Here is a 22,713-nt window from a genome sequence, read left to right as displayed (position 1 = left end):
AAGGTGTGCAGTATAATGTTTTACAGATTAAAAAACAGGTGGAATAGGTTACATACTTAGCCCAAGTTCATGGAGCTCCTAGGTGCCTGTTAGCTTTTCTTACTGTAATAAATACTTAGGGTACTTAGAAAGAGCTTTAAAGTTTTGCTAGAGATGAAGTGCAGTGGTACAGCACTTGCCTAGTATGTGCAAGGCCCTGGGTTTGATCCCCAGCATGGCAAAATCAGAGAGGAAAAGTTTGTTTTGACTTACAGTTTTGGATGTTTTAGTCCATGACACATTGGCCCCGCTGCCTTGGGCCTATGGCCAGGCAGCCTAGAACATCGTGGCTGAGTGCTCAGGGTGGGGAGAGCTCGCCTTCATCTCAGGGTGCTTGAGAAGATGCTACAGAAGACACTGGGCAGGCACCTAATGGCTTGAGACCCTTCACTAGGCCCTGCCTCTTAACGGTCCTCCCTCTTCATGGTAACACTAGGATCCCGGGACATTCCAGGTACAAGGCTCTGTAGTTGCAGAGCTGCATGTTGAAATTGCATGTTTGATTCTAAAGCCACACTTTTGCTTAACAGCTTAGCAGAATTCTTAAACAATATCTTTAAAAGAAAGTTCTTTTTTTTTTTTTTTTTTTTTTAAGGAAGGGTTATTCCAGCCCAGGCTGATCTGTAATTCACTGTGTAGTCTCAGGCTGGCATGGAACTCAGGAAATTCTTTAACCTCTGCCTCCTAAGTGCTGGGATTAAAGGTGTGGCACCACAAACCAAAAGATTTTTTTCTTTTCTTTTTTAAAAACTATTCTTATTTATTTATGTATTTATTTGAGAGACAAAGAAAGAGTGAGTGAGCCAGGGCCTCCTGCCACTGCAAATGAACTCCACATGCATTCACCATTTTGTGCATCTGGCTTTATGTGGGTAGTGGGGAATTAATTGAGCCCTAGGCCATCAGACTTTGCAAGCAAGCTCCTTTACTCGATGAGCCATTTCTCCAGCCCTAGAAGAGTTTCTTAACATGCACAACTTTAAGTTAATAATTTAAATAAAAAGAAAAAAAATCATATTTTAAGCATTGACAGCTAAATATAAATTTATTCAAAATCAAATACACATCATTCTCACATTCCCCATGATATATACACAGAAAACAACAAAAATACTTTTAGGTGGAAATAAAAACCTGTTTCAAATGATAGGATGTGGTTGTTGTAGAATTTAGGGACAAAGAGCCTGACAGGAAGCCATCAGGCTGGGTCAAGGAGGCCCCTTCAACAAAGAGGCACCAAGAAGACCTCCAGGGTAGGAGAAAAAGGACAAGGCTTGGCTGACATCCATGTTCCAGTGACATAAGCTACCTAGTTTCATTCAGGAAAAACACTACCCAAATCCAATGCCCGGATAAAAACACCCTCACAGCCGGCATCACTCCGGGACTTCTGTCCCAGTCTCAGGAGACGTCAATCACCACTGTGTTTTTGTACAGGTCTTGGTGGTCAGAGAGCAGCACTGTGATGGGGCAGTGTTTGTGATGGCTGGCTTCAGCATACAATATATAAAGCGGTATTCCGAGCCGGCTCTGGACCTCGTGCTGCACGCGTGCACCAGAGAGGCGTTTCTCAACCCCGCGGTCCGAAACCGGGCGGTTGTCAGTGTCCGCAGACACTTTTGACGGCCTCAGCGTGGCAGGGGCGCTCTGCGAAGTCCCACAACAAAGAACCTGGAGCCCGACGTGGTGAGTGGAGCTGAGAAATTCCCCTTCGAAGGCGTGTGCGCGCGCGTGTGTGTTTGATTCGTGACAGTGGGCGTAGTTTTGGTCACTTCCTAATTTGAGCTCCCCACTCCCCAAGTATGAATTCTTAAGGATCGTTACTCATGGCACGGTGGGGGGGGGTCACCCGAAGGCCTAGGGGTAGGATGTGACCAACCAAGGCCGACATGATTTTCCTTTGTACGGACCACAAAGAATCATCCTGAAGTCCAGGTTTTGGGTCCCTCCGGTTGTCAAGCGATGCCGGTGCTGGTGCGAGCACACACCGAGACCCGGAGCGCCGGGGTTTCTAGCCCCTGGGCCGTGAGAGGCGGGAAGCGGCGAGCGCCCGTGGGGTCGCGGCGCCTGCGCCCGCCGCCTCATTTGTTTAGTCTGGAGCCGGCGCGCCGCTCCGCATCGGCGGAGAGCTGCGGCTTCCCTCCGAGACGCTGCAAATCCAGCCGGGGATCATCTGCCCGTCCACCGGGGACGTGAGTCACGTCGAGATGACTTCTGGGCAGAGGGAGGGCGGATTCTGCCGCCGGAGCCAGCCTCCTCCGCAACCTCGGGGGACCCGGCGGCGCCCCGGAGGCGCTCCGCAGCGCGACCGTGCGATCGACGGCCAGTTTCCCGGGAACGCCGGGCGGGAGGCTACGGGCCCCGCGCGGAGAGAGCGGCGCCCGGAGGAGGACGTGGGACGAAGCCCGCGGCGAGACTCTGGCCTTTTGTCTCAGAGGCCGGAGACCCCGGCCAGCAGCCTCCCGCCGCTCCGCAAGCCCGAGACCCCCCGAGGGGCGTGGCCGGCGAGGGGCGGGGCGGACCCGGGCCCCGCCCACCGGTGTTCTTTAAAAGGCGCTGGCGTGCCGGAGCTCGGCTCGCTGCCTGCGCGCGCTTCCCCGCCGCCCGGCCTCGCCGCTCCGCCCGCCCGCCCGCCCGCCCGCGGCGCGTGCTCCCGCCTCCGACTCGAGTGAGTACGGGCGTGGGCACGGCTCCGCCCCGCAGCCACCGGGGGAGGGGGGACCCCGCCGGCTCCCCGGTCATCCTGCCCGCCGCGTCTCCCATCCAGCCATCCTCCCGTCTTTGCGCCCCACTCTCCCCTCCGCCCCCGAGCTCACCTGCTGCAGCCGCCCAGCCGACACGCTGCCTGCCCGGGATCCCTTTGCGAGCCCGCTTCCCGAGGCGGAGAGGTGGGCTCTGCCAATCCGCCGTCTGCCAACTTGAGCCCCCTCCTCGGGGGGTCCGGTGAGGAGAGGGGCTTCCCGACACGCTGGGCCCCGACTGTGCGCGCCCAGGCCGACCTTCTTGAGTGGCTGGCTGGGTGCTCTCGGGCGAGGTGGGGGCTTCCACAGGCAGGCCAGCCCAGTCCTTTCCCCCCTGCCCAGCGGAGCTCCCACCATCTCTATTGTTAGGTGGTCTCGGCCCGCCCTGCACTGACCTTAAATTTGAGAGAAGCAGCAGTGAAATTCCTGTTGATCATTTCCAAGATTTTTCCGGAACTTTCTTTCATTCGGGTACAAATGGACGCAAGAATGCGTGCTTATGAAATTCTGCCACAGGTCCTGAAAGTCACAACCGGACTTCAGAGCTGGCTTTCCCAGCTCCACGTAGGCAACCTCCCCAGGGGGGGGGGGGACGGGAGTTCTTTGAACCCTGTTCCTCTTGGAAGCCAGGAAGTTGTTGAACTGTATTTGTTGGGATTACCCAAAAATTTAACCTGTTTTGTCGGGGACTGCATACCACGTACATCTTTAAAATGCAGAAAAGTTTATTGTACATGGTAATTTTTTAACTTGGGCTGTGAAAATAGTCTGGCTGTGAGTAAAACCAAGCACATGTTAAGTTGCCAGAGTGGTTAAATGTCTGATAGATGCACAGATTGCAGTATTGCTGCGGCATATGTAGGGTTTGGATTACCAAATTTGCAGCAGACTTGCATTTTAATTACAATATGTGACTTGGCAGGTACTGATCCAAATCTTTGTCTGAGGGTTTTGCTGTGCTCCAGGTTGAGGACATAGGGATAACAAAATATAGATTTGTTAATATGGGGAAGCGGAGGTAAATCCTAGGAAGAACTAGCCAGAAGAGAGTTTTGCTTCCCTCTGGTTGAGATTAGATTTAGGTGAGCCGAAAGAAGAGTAGCTGTATGGGTGTGAGATTGGCTGTTAGCCAGATGAAATCTGGTTGGAGAGGAATGTATATATGTACTCATAATATGAGAACTGAAGGACTGATAACACTCAGTGGTTTCAATGGCCTTGCAGAAAATCAGGGGACTTTGGGGGATAGTTTATGGTTTTAGAATCAAAACATTTACTACTTTGGAGTTCAGTGAGCTTGGGCAGTCACTTCATGGTTGACCTTGGCATCATAACCAGGCTATTTTTCCAGGTACTTTACACATGCTTAGACAATTCTCATCCCTTTCCCAGTTACAGTTCAGGAAGTCCAGGCTCAGAGGTTAAAGATTGTTGGCCAGGATCACAGGTGATCACTGGCTTTCAAACTTAATTCTACTTGCAAATTCATTCTGTTTGTTCTACCAGGAATGTGGGTAAGAGGTGGCATATGTACTGCAGTCTCCATAACGTGCATTGTTAATTGCAGACATGTTTAGTCCAGAATCTGGCCTGTATTTTTTCAGCATAGTTCAGGAATGCTGTCAGTGGACCTGCATGCTGAAGACTTCTTACCATCCCTGTAAAATTCAAACCCTGCCATTCTTTGTGTACAGATTCTTACCAGTCAATAATAACTCCCAGAGAAACAGGCACCCTCCTTTATAACTCTTTTTTTTATTTTTATTTTTTGGTTTATTTTTATTTATTTATTTGAGAGCAACAGACAAAGAAAGAGGCAGAGAGAGAGAGAGAGAGAATGGGCGCGCCAGGGCCTCCAGCCACTGTAGACGAATTCTAGACGCGTGGCCCCCTTGTGCATCTGGCTAACGTGGGTCCTGGGGAATTGAGCCTCGAACCGGAGTCCTTAGGCTTCACAGGCAAGCGCTTAACTGCCAAACCATCTCTCCAGCCCCTTTATAACTCTTTTATTCTCAGCTGCTAGACCAGAATGTGGATTATAATACGTGTGTGTGTGTGTGTGTGTGTAGCTGGGTGCTGGGAGTGGAACAAGGGTCTCATGTATGTGAAACTGATACTCATGATCTCAGCCTCCAGGATACAATTGTTGAATTACATTTAAATGAGAGCTTCATAGACAGTAAGCATTACCCAGCACTTGTTAGCTACTCCTAACCTAAACAATTATTTGAGACATAGAATTGAGGTTGGAAGTAAACTGGATAAAGGAGGAAGGTCAGGCAGTAACGAACTATTGGATATGCTGCATGAGATAGAGAGGAAAATGAGCATAATAAAAGCTGAACATTGCTCTTGGCCAGGTGATACTGACCTGTCATCCCAGCTACTTGGAAGGTTGAGTCTGGGGATCACAAGTTCAAGGCCTGACTGGGCAACTTTGTTGAGTTCCCAATATATATATATATATATATATATATATATATATATATATATAATTTTAAACTAGGAGATGAAACTCAGTGGTAGAGCACTTGGGGAACATTTACAAAGCCCTAGGTTCAGTCCTTAGTACCAACTTTCTACTCTCCCCACACAGTTGAACATGGTGAAATGTTAATGCCAGACACTAGGTTATCATCTACCTACTGTGTAAGCATTAGGACACCAAATTCTAGGAGCTCTACAAGGAAGGTACAATAGTTACTACAGTCCTCATTTTACACATGAAGGAAAAGAGAGAATGTTGGTAATACTGCCCACTTGTTCACTTTTAGGCTGAGTCTCAAAGTCAAGGCTGAAGATGCCGCATCACTGAGACCCAAAGGAGCCACTGGAGGTCCGGCCACATTCACTAGCTAGCAGAAGTGGACTAAGCAGGTGGTTTGGGTGGAAGAAAAATTCTATTTTTTAGAATATATATCAAGTAAAACTCAATTTGTAATTAATTACAGCCGTTCAAATCCAGGCCTTGCCAAAAGTTGATGTATTAGGAACATTGTTCCTGATTTACATTCTTTAGCAAGTTAGTCTTTCCTGAATGTGGCTCAAGGCGAGACTAGTTTATAAAAATTTTCCCTTTTGAAAAATGGGGTCGACGCCAGGTTTTTAGTGTAATAAAGGCTTATATGAAGTGTCAAAGATGTAAGCATTTAAACTCAAGAGTTTATGGACAGATTCACTGCAGACCTTTTGTGTCAGATCATGTAACTTAAACTACACCATGATATGTAGACTTGAAAGATGGATTCAGGGCTTGCAGACTAAAAGAGGTAATGTGGCAAATGCAGTACCAGTGGTGTAAGAATGACCCAACCCATGTTGTCACTTGTAAGCTTCAGTGATTTATCTAGAGAAGAGTAACTTTACCACCAAGTGAGTCAGATTCAGGTTGGTTTCATTTCTCAGAAAAATAAATCTTGGGAATTTGGGGTGTTTCTTTAAGCTGAGGTGAAACAGGAAGGCCATTACTCCTAGCTGTTCATATGTAAAGAAAGCTTTTTAAATCTAGTACTGGAAATCTATCAAATGTTGAAAACTCAAGAACAAGAAGACTAAGAAACAGAATAAACCTGTGGTTGACCTATTTCACAAGATGTGGATAAAGTGGGGTTTTCTTTCTGTTCTCATCATTCTGTAGCTAGATGTATAGGTCTTGGGAAAGTCATGCAGCCCAGATCACTCAGGGCAGATCCCGTCTGCAGTGATTAATGGCAGCTGTTGTGGAGTAGTGTGACCCAAGGCTTAGGGGAAAAATGAAACCTTGCATTTTTTTAAAATATGCACAGTGATGCCAAGAGAGACAGAAATGGAAGATCATCACACATTCTCCTGCCAAATTCAGGAAACATCCATAAGGGTTCAGCCTCAAAGTGGAAAGCTGAACTTCCTTTCTGCATTTTCATACACAAGGAAAACAGGCTTGGGGTGATTTTTCTTCTCCCTGTGTGTGTGGTGGTTCTCCAGCTATGTTGTTAAAGGTTTGCTCAAGGGGTTTTCCTACTGGATTTTATCTCCCCAGTGTCTGTAAAGGTAGTGAGAAATATCTTTCCCCATTGGTAGGATGAGAAAGCTAAGTTTAAGGTTGCAAAACTGTTAGGATAGTCCACTTAGCCATGGTATGTCTAAACAATCGACCTACCATTCTTATTTCCATGATGAAATATTCATATATACAAAATAGAGTAGTATAAAGAACCTCTAAGTGCAGCTACCTATTATATACATTTTTTTAAATTTTTATAAATTTATTTATTTGAGAGCGACAGACACAGAGAGAAAGACAGATAGAGGGAGAGAGAGAGAATGGGTGCGTCAGGGCTTCTAGCCTCTGCAAACGAACTCCAGATGCGTGCGCCCCCTTGTGCATCTGGCTAACGTGGGACCTGGGGAACCAAGCCTCGAACCGGAGTCCTTAGGCTTCACAGGCAAGTGCTTAACCGCTAAGCCATCTCTCCAGCCCTACATACGTTTTTTAAAAATTATTTTTTATTTGCAAGCAGACAGAAGATGCACACAGACAGAAGGCACAGAGAGAGAATGGGTGTACCAGGGCCTCTAGTCAGTACAAACTCCAGATGCATGTACCATTTTGTGCATCTGCCTTTACACAAGCACTGAGAAATCAAACCTGAGTCATCAGGCTTCGCAAGCGTCATTAACCGCTGAGCCATTTTTCCAACCTTTGTGCAACTTTTGATAGGTATTTTCTGAAAAGAGACATATTCACATTTGACTGGTGTTACATACACAGTTGAATAAGTGTGGACTGACATGAATTTAAGTCAACCCTGAGTTACATAAGGAAAGGAAAGCTGTGGTCTCCTTTTGGAAACTCCAGGCCACACTCCACTGGCAAGAAAGAGAATAATAATAATATAGAGGTCAGCTGGATTTTTAAAATGGTACTTTAAATATTATTCAAGGACAGCCTATTTTAATCCTTCGGCTTCTTATTGTTATTGCTCTAAAGAAAGAAAGATCACTAGGCTGGCATTGAACTGTGCATTCTCTATGTGATGAGAAATGCCTTGATAGGAGTAGCCCAACCAAATACTTTTAAAAGAAAGTGAGGCTAGGATCCAGCACAAGTCATTGAAGCATCATTTCTTACAAGCCTGGGACTTGACCTTAGGTTTCCTTAGGACTCACAAAGGAACCTTCAGCCTGTTGTGTCTGTGTGCACTGTCAAACACAGATAACTGGAAATGAGGGCAAAGCTGGTATCACTACTCGTTCTCCACACTCAAGCCAGCACAGGCTGTTGGAGCTAGGACTTCATGTCTTGGGTCTTACAGTGAAGCTTAAGTGTCATTCCAGGCTTAAACAATATAGCATCTGTTTTCAGGAAAGGGGATAAAAGATTGAGGCAACAACAAAATATGCCCCTTGTTGCACGATGTTGTGATACTAAGTGGATGCCCTCACAGTAAGCCTCCTAGCATTTGTGGAATCATTTTGTTCCTGTTGGGATACAAGTAGGCTCATACGCACGCACGCATGCACGCACACACGCACGATTTGTTTGTAAGCAGAGAGAGAGAATATGAATGAATTTGGGCATACCAGGACCTCCAGCCACTGCAAACAAACTCCAGATGCATTCACCACTTTGCATCCAGCTTTATGTGGGTACTGGGGAATTGAACCTGGGTTGTTAGGCTTTGCAGGCAAGTGCCTTAGCCACCGAGCCATCTGCCCAGCCCAGCAGTAGGCTCTTTGCAGAATGATAACCAGTTTAGTGGTAACCAGTCATATCTAAGTCAGGTTTCTGCCATATGTGTGTGGGTGTTGAGGGGTCATATTGTTTGTTCATTTCAAGGAAAAAGTGGCTTCAAAAGGGAATTTGTTGCCTTAAGTAATTGAGGAGTACAGGGTAAGGTGAGGCACAGCTGAATCAAAGGCTCATCAGGCTCTGAGCCTGTCTCTAGCCCCTCTGTGATGTCATTTTCAAGTTCTTCTCTTACAGTGGCTCTGAAGCTCATTCTTCTACCCCATCTACACACCACTCTACATCACAGCTCTGGCTTACCTTTCATTGAGCTGGATTTGCTTTTGTCCAGTTCCTAAGCCAGTAATTAAGGCAAGAAGGGAAATGCAGTGATCTGACCAGCCATATCTAGTTCTGTTCTGTGCCCAGGTCTGGCACTGAGGCGGCCATGTTGTGAGTGGTTTTGTTCCTCTCAAATTCATGTGGATTCTTGATTCCCAATGCAACAGTGTTGGGAGATAGGGCCTACTTGAAGAAATTTAGGGTAGCTGGATTAACGCCACTGTTAAAAGCACTGTGGGCTGGAGAGATGGCTTAGTGGTTAAGTGCTTGCCTGTGAAGCCTAAGGACCCTGGTTCAAGGCTCAATTCCCCAGGACCCACATTAGCCAGATGCACAAGGGGGTGCATACATCTGGAGTCTTTTTGCAGTGGCTGGAGACCCTGGTGCACCCATTCTCTCTCTCTCTGTTGCTTTCAAATAAATAAATAATAATAAAAAATAATTTAAAAGCACTTGTGCCAGGTGTGGTGGCGCACACCTTTAATCCCAGCACTCAGGAGGCAGACGTAGGAGGATTGCCATGAGTTTGAGGCCACCCTGAGACTACATAGGGCATTCCAGGTCAGCCTGAGCTAGAGTGAGACCCTGCCTCGAGCAACCTAAAAAAGAATAAGGAAAAATAAAAAGGACTTGTGGGGGCTGGAGAGATAGTTTAGCAGTAGATAGATGCACAAGGTAGTGCAAGTGTCTGGAGTTCGTTTGTAGTGGCTGAAGGCCTTGGTGTGTCCATTCTCTGTCTCAAATAATTTTTTTTTTTTTTGGAAGACTTGTGGGAACAGGGCTCTGTCTTATTTCTTCTGTCACATGAGGACAGTGTTCCTCTGCTGTGGAGGGAGTGCAGCATTTGAGGAAACCACCTTGGAAGCAGGTGAGGACCCTCACCTGCCAGCACCTTGTTGGTGGACGTTCTGTCTCTGGAACTGAGAACTAAGTTACTGTTCTTTATACATCATCAATCTCTTACCACAGCACAAAAGTAGCTGTGGCGGGCAGTCATTGTCATCCAAGCTAGTGTTTTCCAGCTCTTGAAGTGAGTTCTCTGCAGGAATCTCGCCCAACATGGTTACGGCCATGTTAGTCAAGCCTCTGGATTGCTTAACAAATGACTCTGGCACAAATCCAAAAATCTTTCAGAATAAATAGAGGCATTAATATGCCCAGACTTTTTTGTTTTTGTTTTTCGAGATAGGGTCTCACTCTAGCTCAGGCTGACCTGGAACTCAGTATGTAGTCTCAGGGTGGCCTCAAACTCATGGCGATCCTCCTACCTCTGCCTCCCAAGTGCTGGGATTAAAGGCGTGCGCCACCACACCCGGTGCCCAGACTTTCTTAATGGACGTTGTGTGACAGTGGCTTTTGAGTCCAGATACATTCTGATCGGCCCCAGTCCATGCTTGCCTAGCTTGGCATATAAACCCCTTTCTCCTGCCTTGGGGTGTCAGGACCCTCCTTCTTGTTGCTGCCCAAGACATGCTTCTGTCCATAAATCTACAATAAATTGTACTTTATGCAACCATGGATCTGTCTGCTTTTTTTTTTTTTTTAATCAGTTTCTTGGCCCCTTCCACCTTTGGTAGGCTGTTGTCATGCACTAGGACTAGGATTTTTTTAAGCAGATTATTTTTTGTTTTCAAATATAGATTGACTGTCTTACTTTTCTTACTTAGTCCAGTTTCCTTCACTAGGACAGAATACCCGAGACCAGGTTAAATTATACAGAAGTTTGTTTGGGTCAACAGTTCTGGCACCTGGGAAGTCTGAAATTGGATATGCAAGTACGCTGTGCTCCTCTGTATATGGTGGCAAAGTGGAAGGGTACCTAGGGTATATCCATGTGAGGGAAAAGGGAAGGACGGCAGGGTGCTTTATAGCGGCCCTTCTGTTGTGATAACTAACCCATTCTTTGAATGAAGGTGGAGTGCCAGATGCCAGATACCTAACATGAGGCCCCACCTCCTAATGCTGGCACATGAAGGAATTAACATTCCAAAGTGAGCTTTGGTGGGGCAAGCCCTATTTACACCTCAGCAGGTTCCTAATGCTTGTCTGACTTTTGGCTTGAATCGCTATTTCTAAACCATCAGAATTAAGCCTTTGCGAAAATCTGGGGTGGGGGGGGATAAGTATTAGCAGAAGAGAGAGAGGCACGATGCCCACTGCAGTGATTCATGCTGTAAACCTTTCTTTTGGGAAGGTTTCATCATAGTGTTAAGGAAATTGTTGGGTTCTGGACCACTGTACTAGGAGTGGATGGGAATTCATCTTTTTTTTTAAGTTGAGGATCAAAGAGTTTAATTTTTTTTCTGCTTTGCAGTAATTCTTTCCTGTCCGTTCTAGCCAGGTTTACATTAGTAAGGAAATGTCAACTGTCATAACCAGCTGTTCCCTAGAGGGGTAAGCAGTATATCCAGAGGCTTAACAGGCAGAGGCCACAAACCCAACTCCTAGAAGTGAAAGCTGAGTAAAATGGTAGGGAAAAGGAATTACTTCACAGTGTCTTTAGGTATCAGTCAAGGCACGACAGACATCACTCCGCAGTTCAAGATGCTGGCATTCAGAATCTGGCAGTTCAAGCTGCCCCAGGAGGCCAATTTGCTAAGGGAAATTAGAAGATGCTGGCCTTACATCATAGACAGGATGGGATTTAAACTCCCACCCCTTCAATCACATCAGGCCATGTTCAAAGTTAGTCTGACATTCTTTCAAAAACAGCTCACGCTGCTGGCGAGGGAAGTTGGTAGCATTTTCTGCACAGCTTCACAGACCTGTCAGAGTGGGAAAACCAACTGTTGGCTGGGCTAGCGGACTCTGGGATTAGTGAAGCATAGAAATTTACAGAGCAGCCATCTGGACGGTGTTTGTTGTGGTTACAGCAGGGCTCCACACATGGACTAGCCACAGACAGCTATGTCTGCTCTAATTGGGCCTAACTCGAGCTGGCAAACAAAACGTGTTCTTGCAAGGCCATACACTTTTCCTACTCCCTGGTAAGTAGGCCATAGTTTGTGTGTATTTAGTGTTAATTTAGTGTTACAATGAATCAAGCATGGGGAAAGACCTCTATCCAAGTGTAAGATGTCCAGCTGAGTTTTTAAAAATGTTAATAAACTAGGGGGTTTTGGGGAGGAGGCCATGTTTGCTGTTCCATTGCCACTTAACTCCTGAGGATTCTAGTTTCTGTCTTTGTGTTTTGTGACCTGTGTTGTTCTATTGAATGCAAGCCCTTTGAATGCACAACCAGTCAGTTTCCTGAGGAAAAAGAGCTGGAACTTGGGAGAGGGGATGAGGTTGGCTTGAAGAACACAGACCTTTGAAAGACATGCTTTGAGTGGTCCATAAGGAAACAAGTCTGCAGCTGTCTCCTGGGGTTAAATAGCTCTCTAGGGAACTTGCAAGACAAGCACAGGGGACAAGCCCTGCGTCCTTTCTTCCTACAGAATGCCTGTCTGGGGCGGTGGAAACAAGTGTGGAGCCTGTGGAAGGACCGTGTACCACGCCGAGGAGGTGCAGTGCGATGGGAGGAGCTTCCACCGCTGCTGCTTCCTGTGCAGTGAGTACCTGCCGGGGCCCAACCTCGCCTCCGCTGCGTGCAGACGCGGCACTCACGTTTTAAAGGAAAAGATTAGTTTTGCTAACAAAAATTACTTCAGAAGCACAGGTGGCTTTTATCTTTCAGCATCGCATTGAAGGCGCAGAGCCCAGCGAGAAGGCCGCGTGGCCTCCTTGGAGGACGCTTGCCTTTGCTCTGTTCCAACCTGCCTCCCTAAGAGTTCAGTGTGTGCTGTCAAGTCGGGCATCTGGCACACTTGAAGGATTTGACCCCAATTTTCCACAAATGGATCCATTTTCCTCTCTCTCCTTAGGCTCCTTTTTGAAACCTCAGCTTGCTCCTTACCACACCAGTAATTGAAATTCAGATGTCTACAAGTTCAGTTTTTGTAGAAGCTCAGATTCTCTCTTCTCTGGCAGTGAATGCTCCAAGTACTCCACAGGCACCTTATACTTTAGAGGCATCTGGAGTCGACAAGGAGGAGGACATAAAACTGTACTCACCATGTGTTCTGAACACAGTCAGAACGTGGTTAGGAGGGACACAGAATTAAATGCAAAACCCCTTCTCATATTCCCTCTACTGACACATACATCTTCAGCTGTGAAACAGAAGCTTGAGAGAGCTGTTCATCCAACATGTGATTCACAGGACTTCCTGCCTTAGTGAGCCCAGCCGTGCCTGCAGATATGGGCTTTATCCATACTATTAGCCATGAAATTACTCTAGAAGCCATATTCTGAAAAAAAAAATCCATTTACATAATCTTCAGAGCAGGCATGGTGGCTTACACCTATAATCCCAGCACTCAGGAGACTGAGGTAGGATGATCCCAAGGAGTTTGAGGCCAGCCTAGGCTCCAGAGTGACTTCCAGGTCAACTCGGGCTAGAATGAGACCCTGCCTTTAAAAAGCTGGGAGTGGGAGGCATTGGTGGTTGGGAAGGTGGTTCAGAGGTTAAAAGCACTTTATTGCAAAGCTCACTGGCTGGGGCTCAATTTTCCAGTCACCCCATAAGCCAAACTAGTATCTGTTTGCAGCAGCAAGAGACTATGCACATATGCACAAACATGCAAATAAAATTTTAAAAAATTATAAAAACAGAAAAGTAACCTTCAGAAAACTCAATTTGCCCTGTTTCTAAAGGTGCTAGCGTTCATTGCGACCTGTTTACAGTGTGACTGCTTCAAACAGCTAGGCAGCAACCACAGAAAGATGCAGATACAAAAAGTAAAGCTAGCCTGTACCAACATTTGTCTTGTGCGCACCACCAACAGCTGTGATTTCCCAGGTTCGGCTTAACCATTTTAGGAATGACTGTTGTCTTCTGTTGGTCTTTCTCTTTTCCTTCCAACCCCCCCCCCCCCGCGCCAAGGAATCCATTATTAAGCAAGCTTGTAACTGCAAAGGTGTGGAAATGAGAATTACAAATACTTTACAAATTTCCCCCTCTCCCCACATTAAGCCATGTTGGCTGCACCCCAGCAGTCAGTGTTTTTTACTTGCTAAGCATCAAATTCTTCATTGGCCATTCATACTTCTCTTTCCTAATACTCATCTCTGCCTTTTAAGGAGAGAGATAATTCCAGGTCACTTTCAGACCTGTGAGAATGTACTACAGAGAATAGGACAAGAACTGGGGAACAGGTTTGATAATCCAGTACATCGTTTTGAAACTTGCCATGGTTAACAAACTCGCTTCTCTAGGGTAACAACAGCTAGGCAAGTGCTTTGCCAGTGAGCGAGATCCCCAGCCCTAACTATTTTATTTGAAACATATATTTTACTCTCCGTGTTAAGGGTATTTGTTCATCAGTAGTGTGTGGTTTTAGGTTAACTTACCATTTTTTTGAGACAGTCTCATGTGTCTCAGGCTGGCCTTGAACTCCTTATGTAGCTTAGGATGACCTTAAACTTTTGATCCTCCTGACTCTACCACCTGGATGCTAGAATTTTAGGCATGTACCACCACACCTGTGTATGCAGTGCTGGGGTTGAAACCCAGAGCTTTCACAAATGTTAGGCAAACACTCCTTTAAGTGAACTACATCCTCAGTCCTGCAAAATTGAAGATTTTTTTATGCAGTACTAGGGATTGAACTCTTGGCTTTAAATGTGCTAGGCAAATGCTACCACTGAACTACATTTCTAGCAAATATAAATTTATGTATGCGTGTGTGTTTATTTGTTGTTGTTGTTTTGAGGTAGCATCTCACTCTGTAGTCCCAGGCTGGCCTTGAACTCAGTGATCCTCCTGAATCTGCCTCTCAAGTGCTAGGATTAAAGGTGTGTGCCACCATGCCCGACTCCCAGCAAATATATTTTTAAACAAATATTTTAGATCTTGTGCCTGAAGAGTGAAAGTCTACAGGAGATGTTAGTCTTCTACAGAACACTTTAGCCTAAGATAGTATGAGCTTTGTAATTAAACTTTCAGGAACTTTGTATGGACACATTTAACTTTATTTTAAAACATCCAGTCAGCCAGCTGTTACTTTGTCCTTCTTCTCTCCCTCTTGTAAGGGGGTAAAATTCCTTTCTCTACACTAATCTTTGATTTCCAGCTGCTGGATTTTGTCACCAGTGAGTTAGCTCACAAGCTTAATTGGAGTTTTAGAAAGTGAAATAATGTCTGTATAAAGCATAACATTTGGCAGTTTTATGACATGGGGACATGGAAATGTCTTGTGGTAAGAAGTTCATCAAGAAAGACTGTCTTGGGCCAGTCGTGGTGGTGCACCCTTTAATCCCAGCACTCGGGAGGCAGAGGTAGGAGGATCACTGTGAGTTCAAGGCCAACCTGAGACTACATAGTGAATTCCTGGTTAGCCTGGGCTAGAGTGAGACCCTATCCTGAAAATCTAAAAAAAAAAAAGTCTTGGGCTGGAGAGATGGCTTAGCAGTTTAGGCGCTTGCTTACCTGTGAAGCCTAAGGACCCAGGTTTGATTCCCCAGTACCCATGTAAACCAGATGCACAAGATAGCACATGCATCTGGAGTTCACTTATAGTGGCTAGAGCCCTGGCATGCCCATTCTTTCTCTATCTGCTTCTTTCTCTCAAATAAGTAGATTTTTTTTTTTTTTTAAAGAATGTCTTCTCCTTTGAGACGGGAAACAAATGTCCACTTTAAACCTGCAGTGTCACCTCACTGCTGCTGGGAAATAAAGAATGATACTTCCCCTCTTAGACTAGAAGGAAAACTAAAACTCACTTATATCATAGCTGGACATTGTGGTGCATGCCTTTAATCCCAGCACTTGGAAGGGTAGGTGGATTGCTGTGAGTTCAAGGCCACCTGAGACTACATAGCGAATTCCAGATCAGCCTGGGCTAGAATGAGACCCTACCTCAAAAAGACCAAAATCAGAAGGTGCTTTGGGAAAAAAGAAGGGCTATAGAGGTAACTCCCCAAGAAAGAAGCAGAGAGAGAGGAAGATCAAGAGTAAATAAGCATGGGTGTGCCAGGGCCTCCTGCCACTGTATATAAATTCTAGGCACATGCATCACTTTGGCTTTACATGGGTACTGGGGAATTTAACTTGGGCCATCAGGGTTTGCAATCAAGTGCCTTTAGTTGTTTAGCCATTCTTTCCAGCCCCTTCCTTCTGTGAGGTAATAGTACTTGATACAAGTCTGAATAATGGTTAAAGGTTAGGAACAAGAGTTTAAAGTATTATTCATTTTACCTTTTGTATATGTAGTTATAGTTCTTGTTAAAACTTGTCTCTATTCTACCAGGAGAGAGGTCATACAGAAAAGTTTCAATTTCTGTATTTCAACATAGCGGTCTCACATGGGAGAAGGCACAGCTGACCAATACAGATGCTGGCTGATAGCTACTGGGAAGCCACAGGATAAACTGAAAGACAGCCTTTGCCATTCATAAGCCCACTGTCCTAAGAAAAAAAAGATATTCTTAAACTGTATTTAAAATCTAACTTTTCCCTACAGTGGTGTGCAGGAAAAATTTAGACAGCACAACAGTAGCAATTCACGATGAAGAGATCTACTGCAAATCCTGCTATGGAAAAAAGTATGGACCAAAAGGTTATGGTTATGGCCAAGGTGCTGGCACGCTCAATATGGATCGTGGAGAGAGGCTGGGCATCAAGCCAGAGAGGTGAGAATAGAAGTTTTGTTGTCTTTATAGATGCAAGTAGAACAACTAATGTCCAGGGGATAAAAAAATGTTGGGAGTTTCTACCTGTTTTGTTAACTAAGTAAGTAAAATGTGACTGAGATTTTCCAATGTAAACTAATTTCTATTCTTTAACTTTGAAATACTGGCAGTTTTGCACTTAACAAAGTTCCTACTAATTCCAGAGATTTTGAGTCCTGGTTTTATAGTAATTGTGTTTCTAAGAGTCATGTTCTTAAAAACAAGTGGCTTGAATTTACTTAACATGACAGAGCACTTTGGAACGCACATGTCATAATATTACATGGTAAAGAACTGGGAACATAATATGAGGCAGATCTCACTTCCTTCCACATAGGTGACCCAGTCTGGCCTTGAACTTAGTCCTCCCCACTAGTATTTGAACTTCACATTTTGCACTTCTTAAACCGAAAAGAAACAAAATGGCTATTAAACTTGAAGTAAGAGAGATTTTTCTTAGACAAAGACACGTAGTCCCAACAGTCCTGTTAAGATAAGGCTTCCTGTCACTCAAAACCAGAATGAGGGGCTGCTTGGGTGAAATAATTATGTGCTTACTCTCTGTTCACCATTTACTTTTATTCAGTATCCTCAGTAATGGGTGTATAGCTCTTCTGTCCCCATTTTACTGAGGTCAAGACTTAAACCACTGTCTATTTAGTTCCAAAGCCCAACCTCTGGCCACTATAATACATGCTATCTTAAGACTCACCTGTCTTCAGAGAACTTGCTTTCCACACTGTCACTCTAGGTCATGGGCCTTATGCACCAGTTGCAGATGGGTAAACTTACACATCACTATATACTGTCACTTACAGGGGTCCAGGTCATCTTTGTTATAATTCACTGTTGTTTTTCCTACTCGTTTTTTTTTTTTTCAAATTTTTATTTATTTATTTGAGAGCAACAGACACAGAGAGAAAGACAGAGGGAGAGAGAGAGAATGGGCCCGCCAGGGCTTCCAGCCTCTGCAAACGAACTCCAGACACGTGCGCCCCCTTGTGCATCTGGCTAACGTGGGACCTGGGGAACCGAGCCTCGAACCGGGGTCCTTAGGCTTCACAGGCAAGCGCTTAACCGCTAAGCCATCTCTCCAGCCCTCCTACTCTTTTTTTATTAAATTTTTTAATTTTTATTTATTTATTTGAGAGCAACAGACAGAGTCAGAGAAAGAGAATTGGCGTACCATGGCCTCCAGCCACTGCAAATGAACTCCAGATGCATGCGCCCCCTTATGCATCTGGTTAACGTGGGTCCTGGAGAATGGAGTCTCAAACCAGGGTCCTTAGGCTTCACAGGCAAGGGCTTAACCACTAAGCCATCTCTCCAGCCCAACTTTTCTAATTTTTTAAACACATTCTTGTTTCCAAAGATTTTATTTCAAGCCTTTCAAAGTACATCTATTTCTACACTGTCCGTTCACTCAAAGCTAAACTCATACATGACCCAAGTATTACTGTGGCTGTAATTTCAAAGCCACAATGACCAGTGAAGCCTCCTCTTTATTCCCACTTCCCAATCCCAATGGTTGGCAAGCCTTGTGTGCCAGCCTGTGCCCATCAGTAACCATGCCTTAGTTGAGCCACATTCTGTTCAACTTTAAATAAGTATAAAGGTGTTCTTTCCCAAGACACCTTTCTTAATGACTTATCATTCTATGACATGTCTTAAGCAATTATTCTTCTTCAGAAAGGTCTTCCACTAAGTAGAAGCAGCCCTGTATTTTCAGTTAAGGCTTACAACTTTCTGGTGCTTTCAGCAAGTTAATTATCATCTGAGCCCCATTTTTCATCTGTGACACGAGGTAACATGTATACTTATGCAGTTGTTAAAATGCAGATGGGAAATTATTATATGAAGTTCCTGATGGCATATTTGACATTTGGAAAATTTTGGAGTAACTAGAACTACTGGATATTATTTTTAGTAAGCTTTTAAAAATCACTTTAAGGGATGGAGAAGATGGCTTACTGGTTAAAGCACTTGCCTGCAAAGCCAAAGGACCCCAGTTCTATTCCCCAGCACCCATGTAAGCCAGATGTACAAGAAGGCACATGCATCTGGAGTTTGACTGCAGTGGCTGGAGGCCCTGTTGTGTCTTTGAGAGAGCTCTTCTCTCTCAAATAAATAAAATATATTTAAAAAAAAAAAAAGATCACTTTAAAGGGAAGCCTGTTGTGGAGGCGCTTTCACTATATGCCTGCATATTAGGGATGATTGTAGGTTAATACTTTGCATTGACCACACAATTCCAAAAATGCTATAAACAGCCTGACCAGAAGTGGAGAAAGTTTTTAAATGGCTCCAAAAACTGGACAGAGTAGAGATAAAGATGTTAAAATGCACGTGAGGGCTGGAGAGATGGCTTAGTGGTTAAGGCACTTGCCTGTAAAGCCCAAGGACTTTGGTTTGATTATCCAGTACTCACATAAGCCAGATGCACAAAGTAGGAAATGTGTCTGGAGTTTTATTTGCAATGGATAGAGGCCCTGACACACTATTCTCTCTGTGTATCTGCCTCTTCTGTCTTTCAAATAAACATTTAAAATGCATGTTTAATCTTTGAATAAATTGTTTTATGAAAGGCATTTCTAAAGATTTTAAGTATGTATTTATCAAAATTTAATGGAGAAACCTTTCTTCTGAGGAGACAGTGGTATTTAACTGTCATTTACATAGTGTTATCATTATAGCTTACCTGATTGACTTCAGGCAGGGGGCATGGAGGCACACACCTTTAATCCCATCACATGGGAGGCTGAGGTAGGACTGCTGTGAGTTTGAGGCTAGCCTGGGCTTGAAACCCCCTTACCCCTCCCAAAAACAAATTGGGGCTGGAAAGATGGCTGGCTTAGCAGTTAAGACTATGAAGCCTGAGGACACAGGTCAAATTCCCCAGAACCCACATAGCCAGATACACGTTGTGGTGTGTGTCTGGAGTTCGTTTGCAGTGGCTAGAAGCTCTGGCACTCCCATTCTCTCCCTCTCACAAATAAATAATTTTTTTTTCCTAAAAATTTTGTTGTTTATTTGAGAGTGACAGGGAGAGAAAGAGTGAGTGAGAGAGAGAGAACGGGTGTGCCAGGGCCTCCAGCCACTGCAAAGGAACTCCAGACGCCTGCGCCCCCTTGTGCATCTGGCTAACGTGGGTCCTGGGGAATCGAGCCTCGAACCGGTGTCCTTAGGCTTCACAGGCAAGCACTTAACCGCTAAGCCATCTCTCCAGCCCAAATAAATTTTTTTAAATCTCCTTAAAATGCCCTTGAAGACCAGAAGGTATTCTGCATATACCATGTGTACTCACTGAGTGGAAAAAAATAATTCTGTTGAATGTGGTTTGCCTTAGTAACCTGTAAATAGCAACAAAAATACCATTCCATCAAGAAAAACGAGAGCAGGGCTAGAGAGATGGCTTACCAGCTAAGGCACTTGTCTATGAAGCCTAAGGACCCCAGGTCAATTCTCCAGGTCCTGCATAAGCATATGGTGGCACATGCGTCTGGAGTTCATTTGCAGTGGCTAGAGGCCCTGGCACATGCATTCTCTCTCCCTCCCTCTCTCTAATAACTAAATAAAAATAAATCAGAAAAAATTAAAAATTTTATTTAAAAAAAGGAGAGCAAAACAGAAAGAGTAATAGGCAAATTTCTGAAAATATTTTCCGATGAAAAAGTAGTTGAGTCATATTTTACCCTACTAAAAAGACATTGAGAAACTAATCAGCAAGACATGCTTGACTTTCCTAGTTATTGATGATATACATCAGCTGAGGTTTTGTACTATTTAACACCGAGTATTCATTTTGTGAAGTACAAAGCTAGATAGATGTAAGTCCAGCTGTATTTAAAGCCGGGGGGGAGGGATATGACTGGTTGAAAGAACAGTACTGGAAATTATGTAAAATCTCAGTATATTCAGGACAGATATTGAAGTTTGGGGTTTGGTGTCTTTATAGTACTAATGAATCCATGTACTCTAACCATGAATATGAGATATAAATTCTTTTTGCTATGCCAGCTTGCATATTTCTGAACTTGAGATACAGAGTTAAATCTGAGTTCTATCATTACATCTTTGTGAGCTTGTATAATCTTTTAGGAAATACTGCTTTTTTAAATTTTTCTTTTCCACAAGTGCTCAACCTCATAGGCCAACAACAAATCCAAACACTTCGAAGTTTGCTCAGAAATATGGAGGTGCTGAGAAGTGTTCCAGATGTGGGGATTCTGTGTATGCTGCCGAGAAGATAATTGGAGCTGGAAAGGTAGGTTCTGTTTCAGATTAATAACTGGAAAGAACCCTACAGATCCCACTCAAGGATTGTGTTTTCTGGTGTGAAATTAAAAATTTCTTAAACCAGCCGGGCGTGGTGGTACACGCCTTTAATCCCAGCACTCGGGAGGCAGAGATAGGAGGATTGACATGAGTTCGAGGCCACCCTGAGACTCCACAGTGAATTCCAGGTCAGCCTGGGCTATAGTGAGACCCTACCTTGAAACCCCCCCCCCCCGCAAAAAAAGAATTTCTTAAACCAAATTTCCATCAGAATTTAGTCTCTGCTTAGCAACTCCTCATGTTTAAACGAACTTTTCATAAGGGATACTCAAAGGGCCAGACTAAAATACCTGCTCAGTGTAATCACTTTTCCCATTTGAAAGGCTGACTCTTCAGCCAGGAAGTTCATGCCAGTCTGTTCTGGAAACAGCCCTTCTGGAGCACAGCTGCAGCCTGGGCCTCCTATGAACTAAGCTTGAAGACTCCCTTTGTGGCTGGTCAGAGTATGGCAAGGGAGGAGGGCCAGGTCCAGCCTTCCAACTGATCCAAACCATAGCCATCAGGAGCTGTGTGGGCTGATGGGCCCAGCCACTTCTTGGTGCATCTAACATATACTGCAGCAAAGAAGCCTCTCAAATGCTAACACATCTGTCTTCCAGCCCTGGCACAAAAACTGTTTCCGATGTGCCAAGTGTGGGAAGAGTCTTGAGTCAACAACTCTGACTGAGAAGGATGGTGAAATCTATTGTAAAGGTAAGATGAGTTTGTTATTACTGTCCATGAATAGCCCCCATCGCCAAGTGTCAGTGCTATAAAAGTACTCTGAAAATGAGACCCAGTCATGCTTATAGATGACAATCTTAAGTTCTTGGTCATTTAATACTCCTGTATAGGCCTGGGAATGTGGCTAAGTGGTACAGTGTTCGCTTAGCATTCATGAGGCCACATTCTATCTCCTGAACTATAAAACAGTGAAAAATTTTTTTAAGAAAGGAAAAACTCAACAAATAGTCTTCTGATTTCCTTTATGCAAAACACGAGGGTAACCGAAAAATCAGACGCTAGCTTTCATGCTCGCTGCATGGCACATGAACTGAACACCGTGAAATGGCAGTGCCTGGACTTAGCTTGGGGGAGGTGTTTACAGCAGCACATTATATATCTTAAGTAAGTCTGCCTTTTAACTTAACGGAGGTTTTTATTATGCAGTGGTAGCAAAGGTTAATGGATTTTACTGATTTTTCTTTCGTAGGATGCTATGCAAAGAACTTTGGGCCCAAGGGATTTGGCTATGGTCAAGGCGCAGGAGCCCTTGTACATGCTCAGTAAAGGTGTCAACCCAGAACTGAACATCACACATCGAGAAGCTCTTCAGAATCTACAGATGACTTTACAACACTAACCTGTGAACTCTACCAGTGTTACATACTGTACTTGCATAAACAGAGCACTGCATTCTTTGCTTAATCACCAGCATTTTCAGGAGCCATTTGTTACATTTGAAATAAAATGTTAGCTTGATTTGAGTGTTTTCTTAATGATCCTTTCAAGGGAGCTGTTTGAGTTCAGCCAGTGGAAAATCATTTAGGCCTTTCTTCTATTTCACTTAAAAGAATCAACCATTGCCCAGCTGATGCACTGAGTTAAGGTTTGCACTGCAGGGTTGGAAAAGATCTCACTTTGAAAGCTGTCAAAGTTTCAAATGCCAAGCAACAAACTTCACCATCCTGGCTCTTCAGAGCTGGAAGTTAGCAGCACCTCTTTCCTTGCTGTCCTGTTATTGCCTCATGGCTACTCTTCTAGGCTGAGGCAATTTCCCAAAGCAGGGCTGCAAATTATCCCAAGTAGAATCTAAAGGCAGGTCAAGGCCATAGAATCCCTTTTAACAAGTTGCTCAGA

At 44.6% G+C, this 22,713-nt stretch overlaps 1 protein-coding gene across 2 annotated transcripts; it reads left to right on the top strand.

Moving 5' to 3' along the window:
• The first annotated feature begins 1,572 nt into the window (after positions 1 to 1,572).
• On the top strand, positions 1,573 to 22,335 carry Csrp2 (cysteine and glycine rich protein 2). 2 transcript variants are annotated; one of them, XM_045153478.1, is made up of 6 exons: positions 1,573 to 1,725; positions 12,267 to 12,379; positions 16,332 to 16,500; positions 20,674 to 20,803; positions 21,474 to 21,567; positions 22,067 to 22,335. In XM_045153478.1, the coding sequence occupies exons 2-6, from the start codon at positions 12,268 to 12,270 to the stop codon at positions 22,141 to 22,143; spliced, it is 582 nt and encodes a 193-aa protein (XP_045009413.1). In that variant the 5' UTR covers positions 1,573 to 1,725; position 12,267; the 3' UTR covers positions 22,144 to 22,335. The 2 variants fall into 2 exon arrangements, with proteins under 2 accessions (XP_045009413.1, XP_045009412.1); XM_045153477.1 differs by lacking the exon at positions 1,573 to 1,725 and adding an exon at positions 2,660 to 2,707.
• The last annotated feature ends 378 nt before the right edge of the window (positions 22,336 to 22,713 follow it).

This window comes from Jaculus jaculus, chromosome 6, assembly GCF_020740685.1.
Source record: "Jaculus jaculus isolate mJacJac1 chromosome 6, mJacJac1.mat.Y.cur, whole genome shotgun sequence".
In the NCBI taxonomy this organism is placed as follows: domain Eukaryota; kingdom Metazoa; phylum Chordata; class Mammalia; order Rodentia; family Dipodidae; genus Jaculus; species Jaculus jaculus.
This window is presented reverse-complemented; position numbering and strand designations above follow the sequence as displayed.

Excerpts from the sequence above, each read along its gene's own strand:
- Csrp2 (XM_045153478.1), top strand. The coding sequence starts at position 12,268 with ATGCCTGTCTGGGGCGGTGGAAACAAGTGTGGAGCCTGTGGAAGGACC. Across the intron at positions 16,501-20,673 it reads CTGGGCATCAAGCCAGAGAG|TGCTCAACCTCATAGGCCAA; the intron begins GTGAGAATAGAA and ends CTTTTCCACAAG. Across the intron at positions 20,804-21,473 it reads AGATAATTGGAGCTGGAAAG|CCCTGGCACAAAAACTGTTT; the intron begins GTAGGTTCTGTT and ends TCTGTCTTCCAG.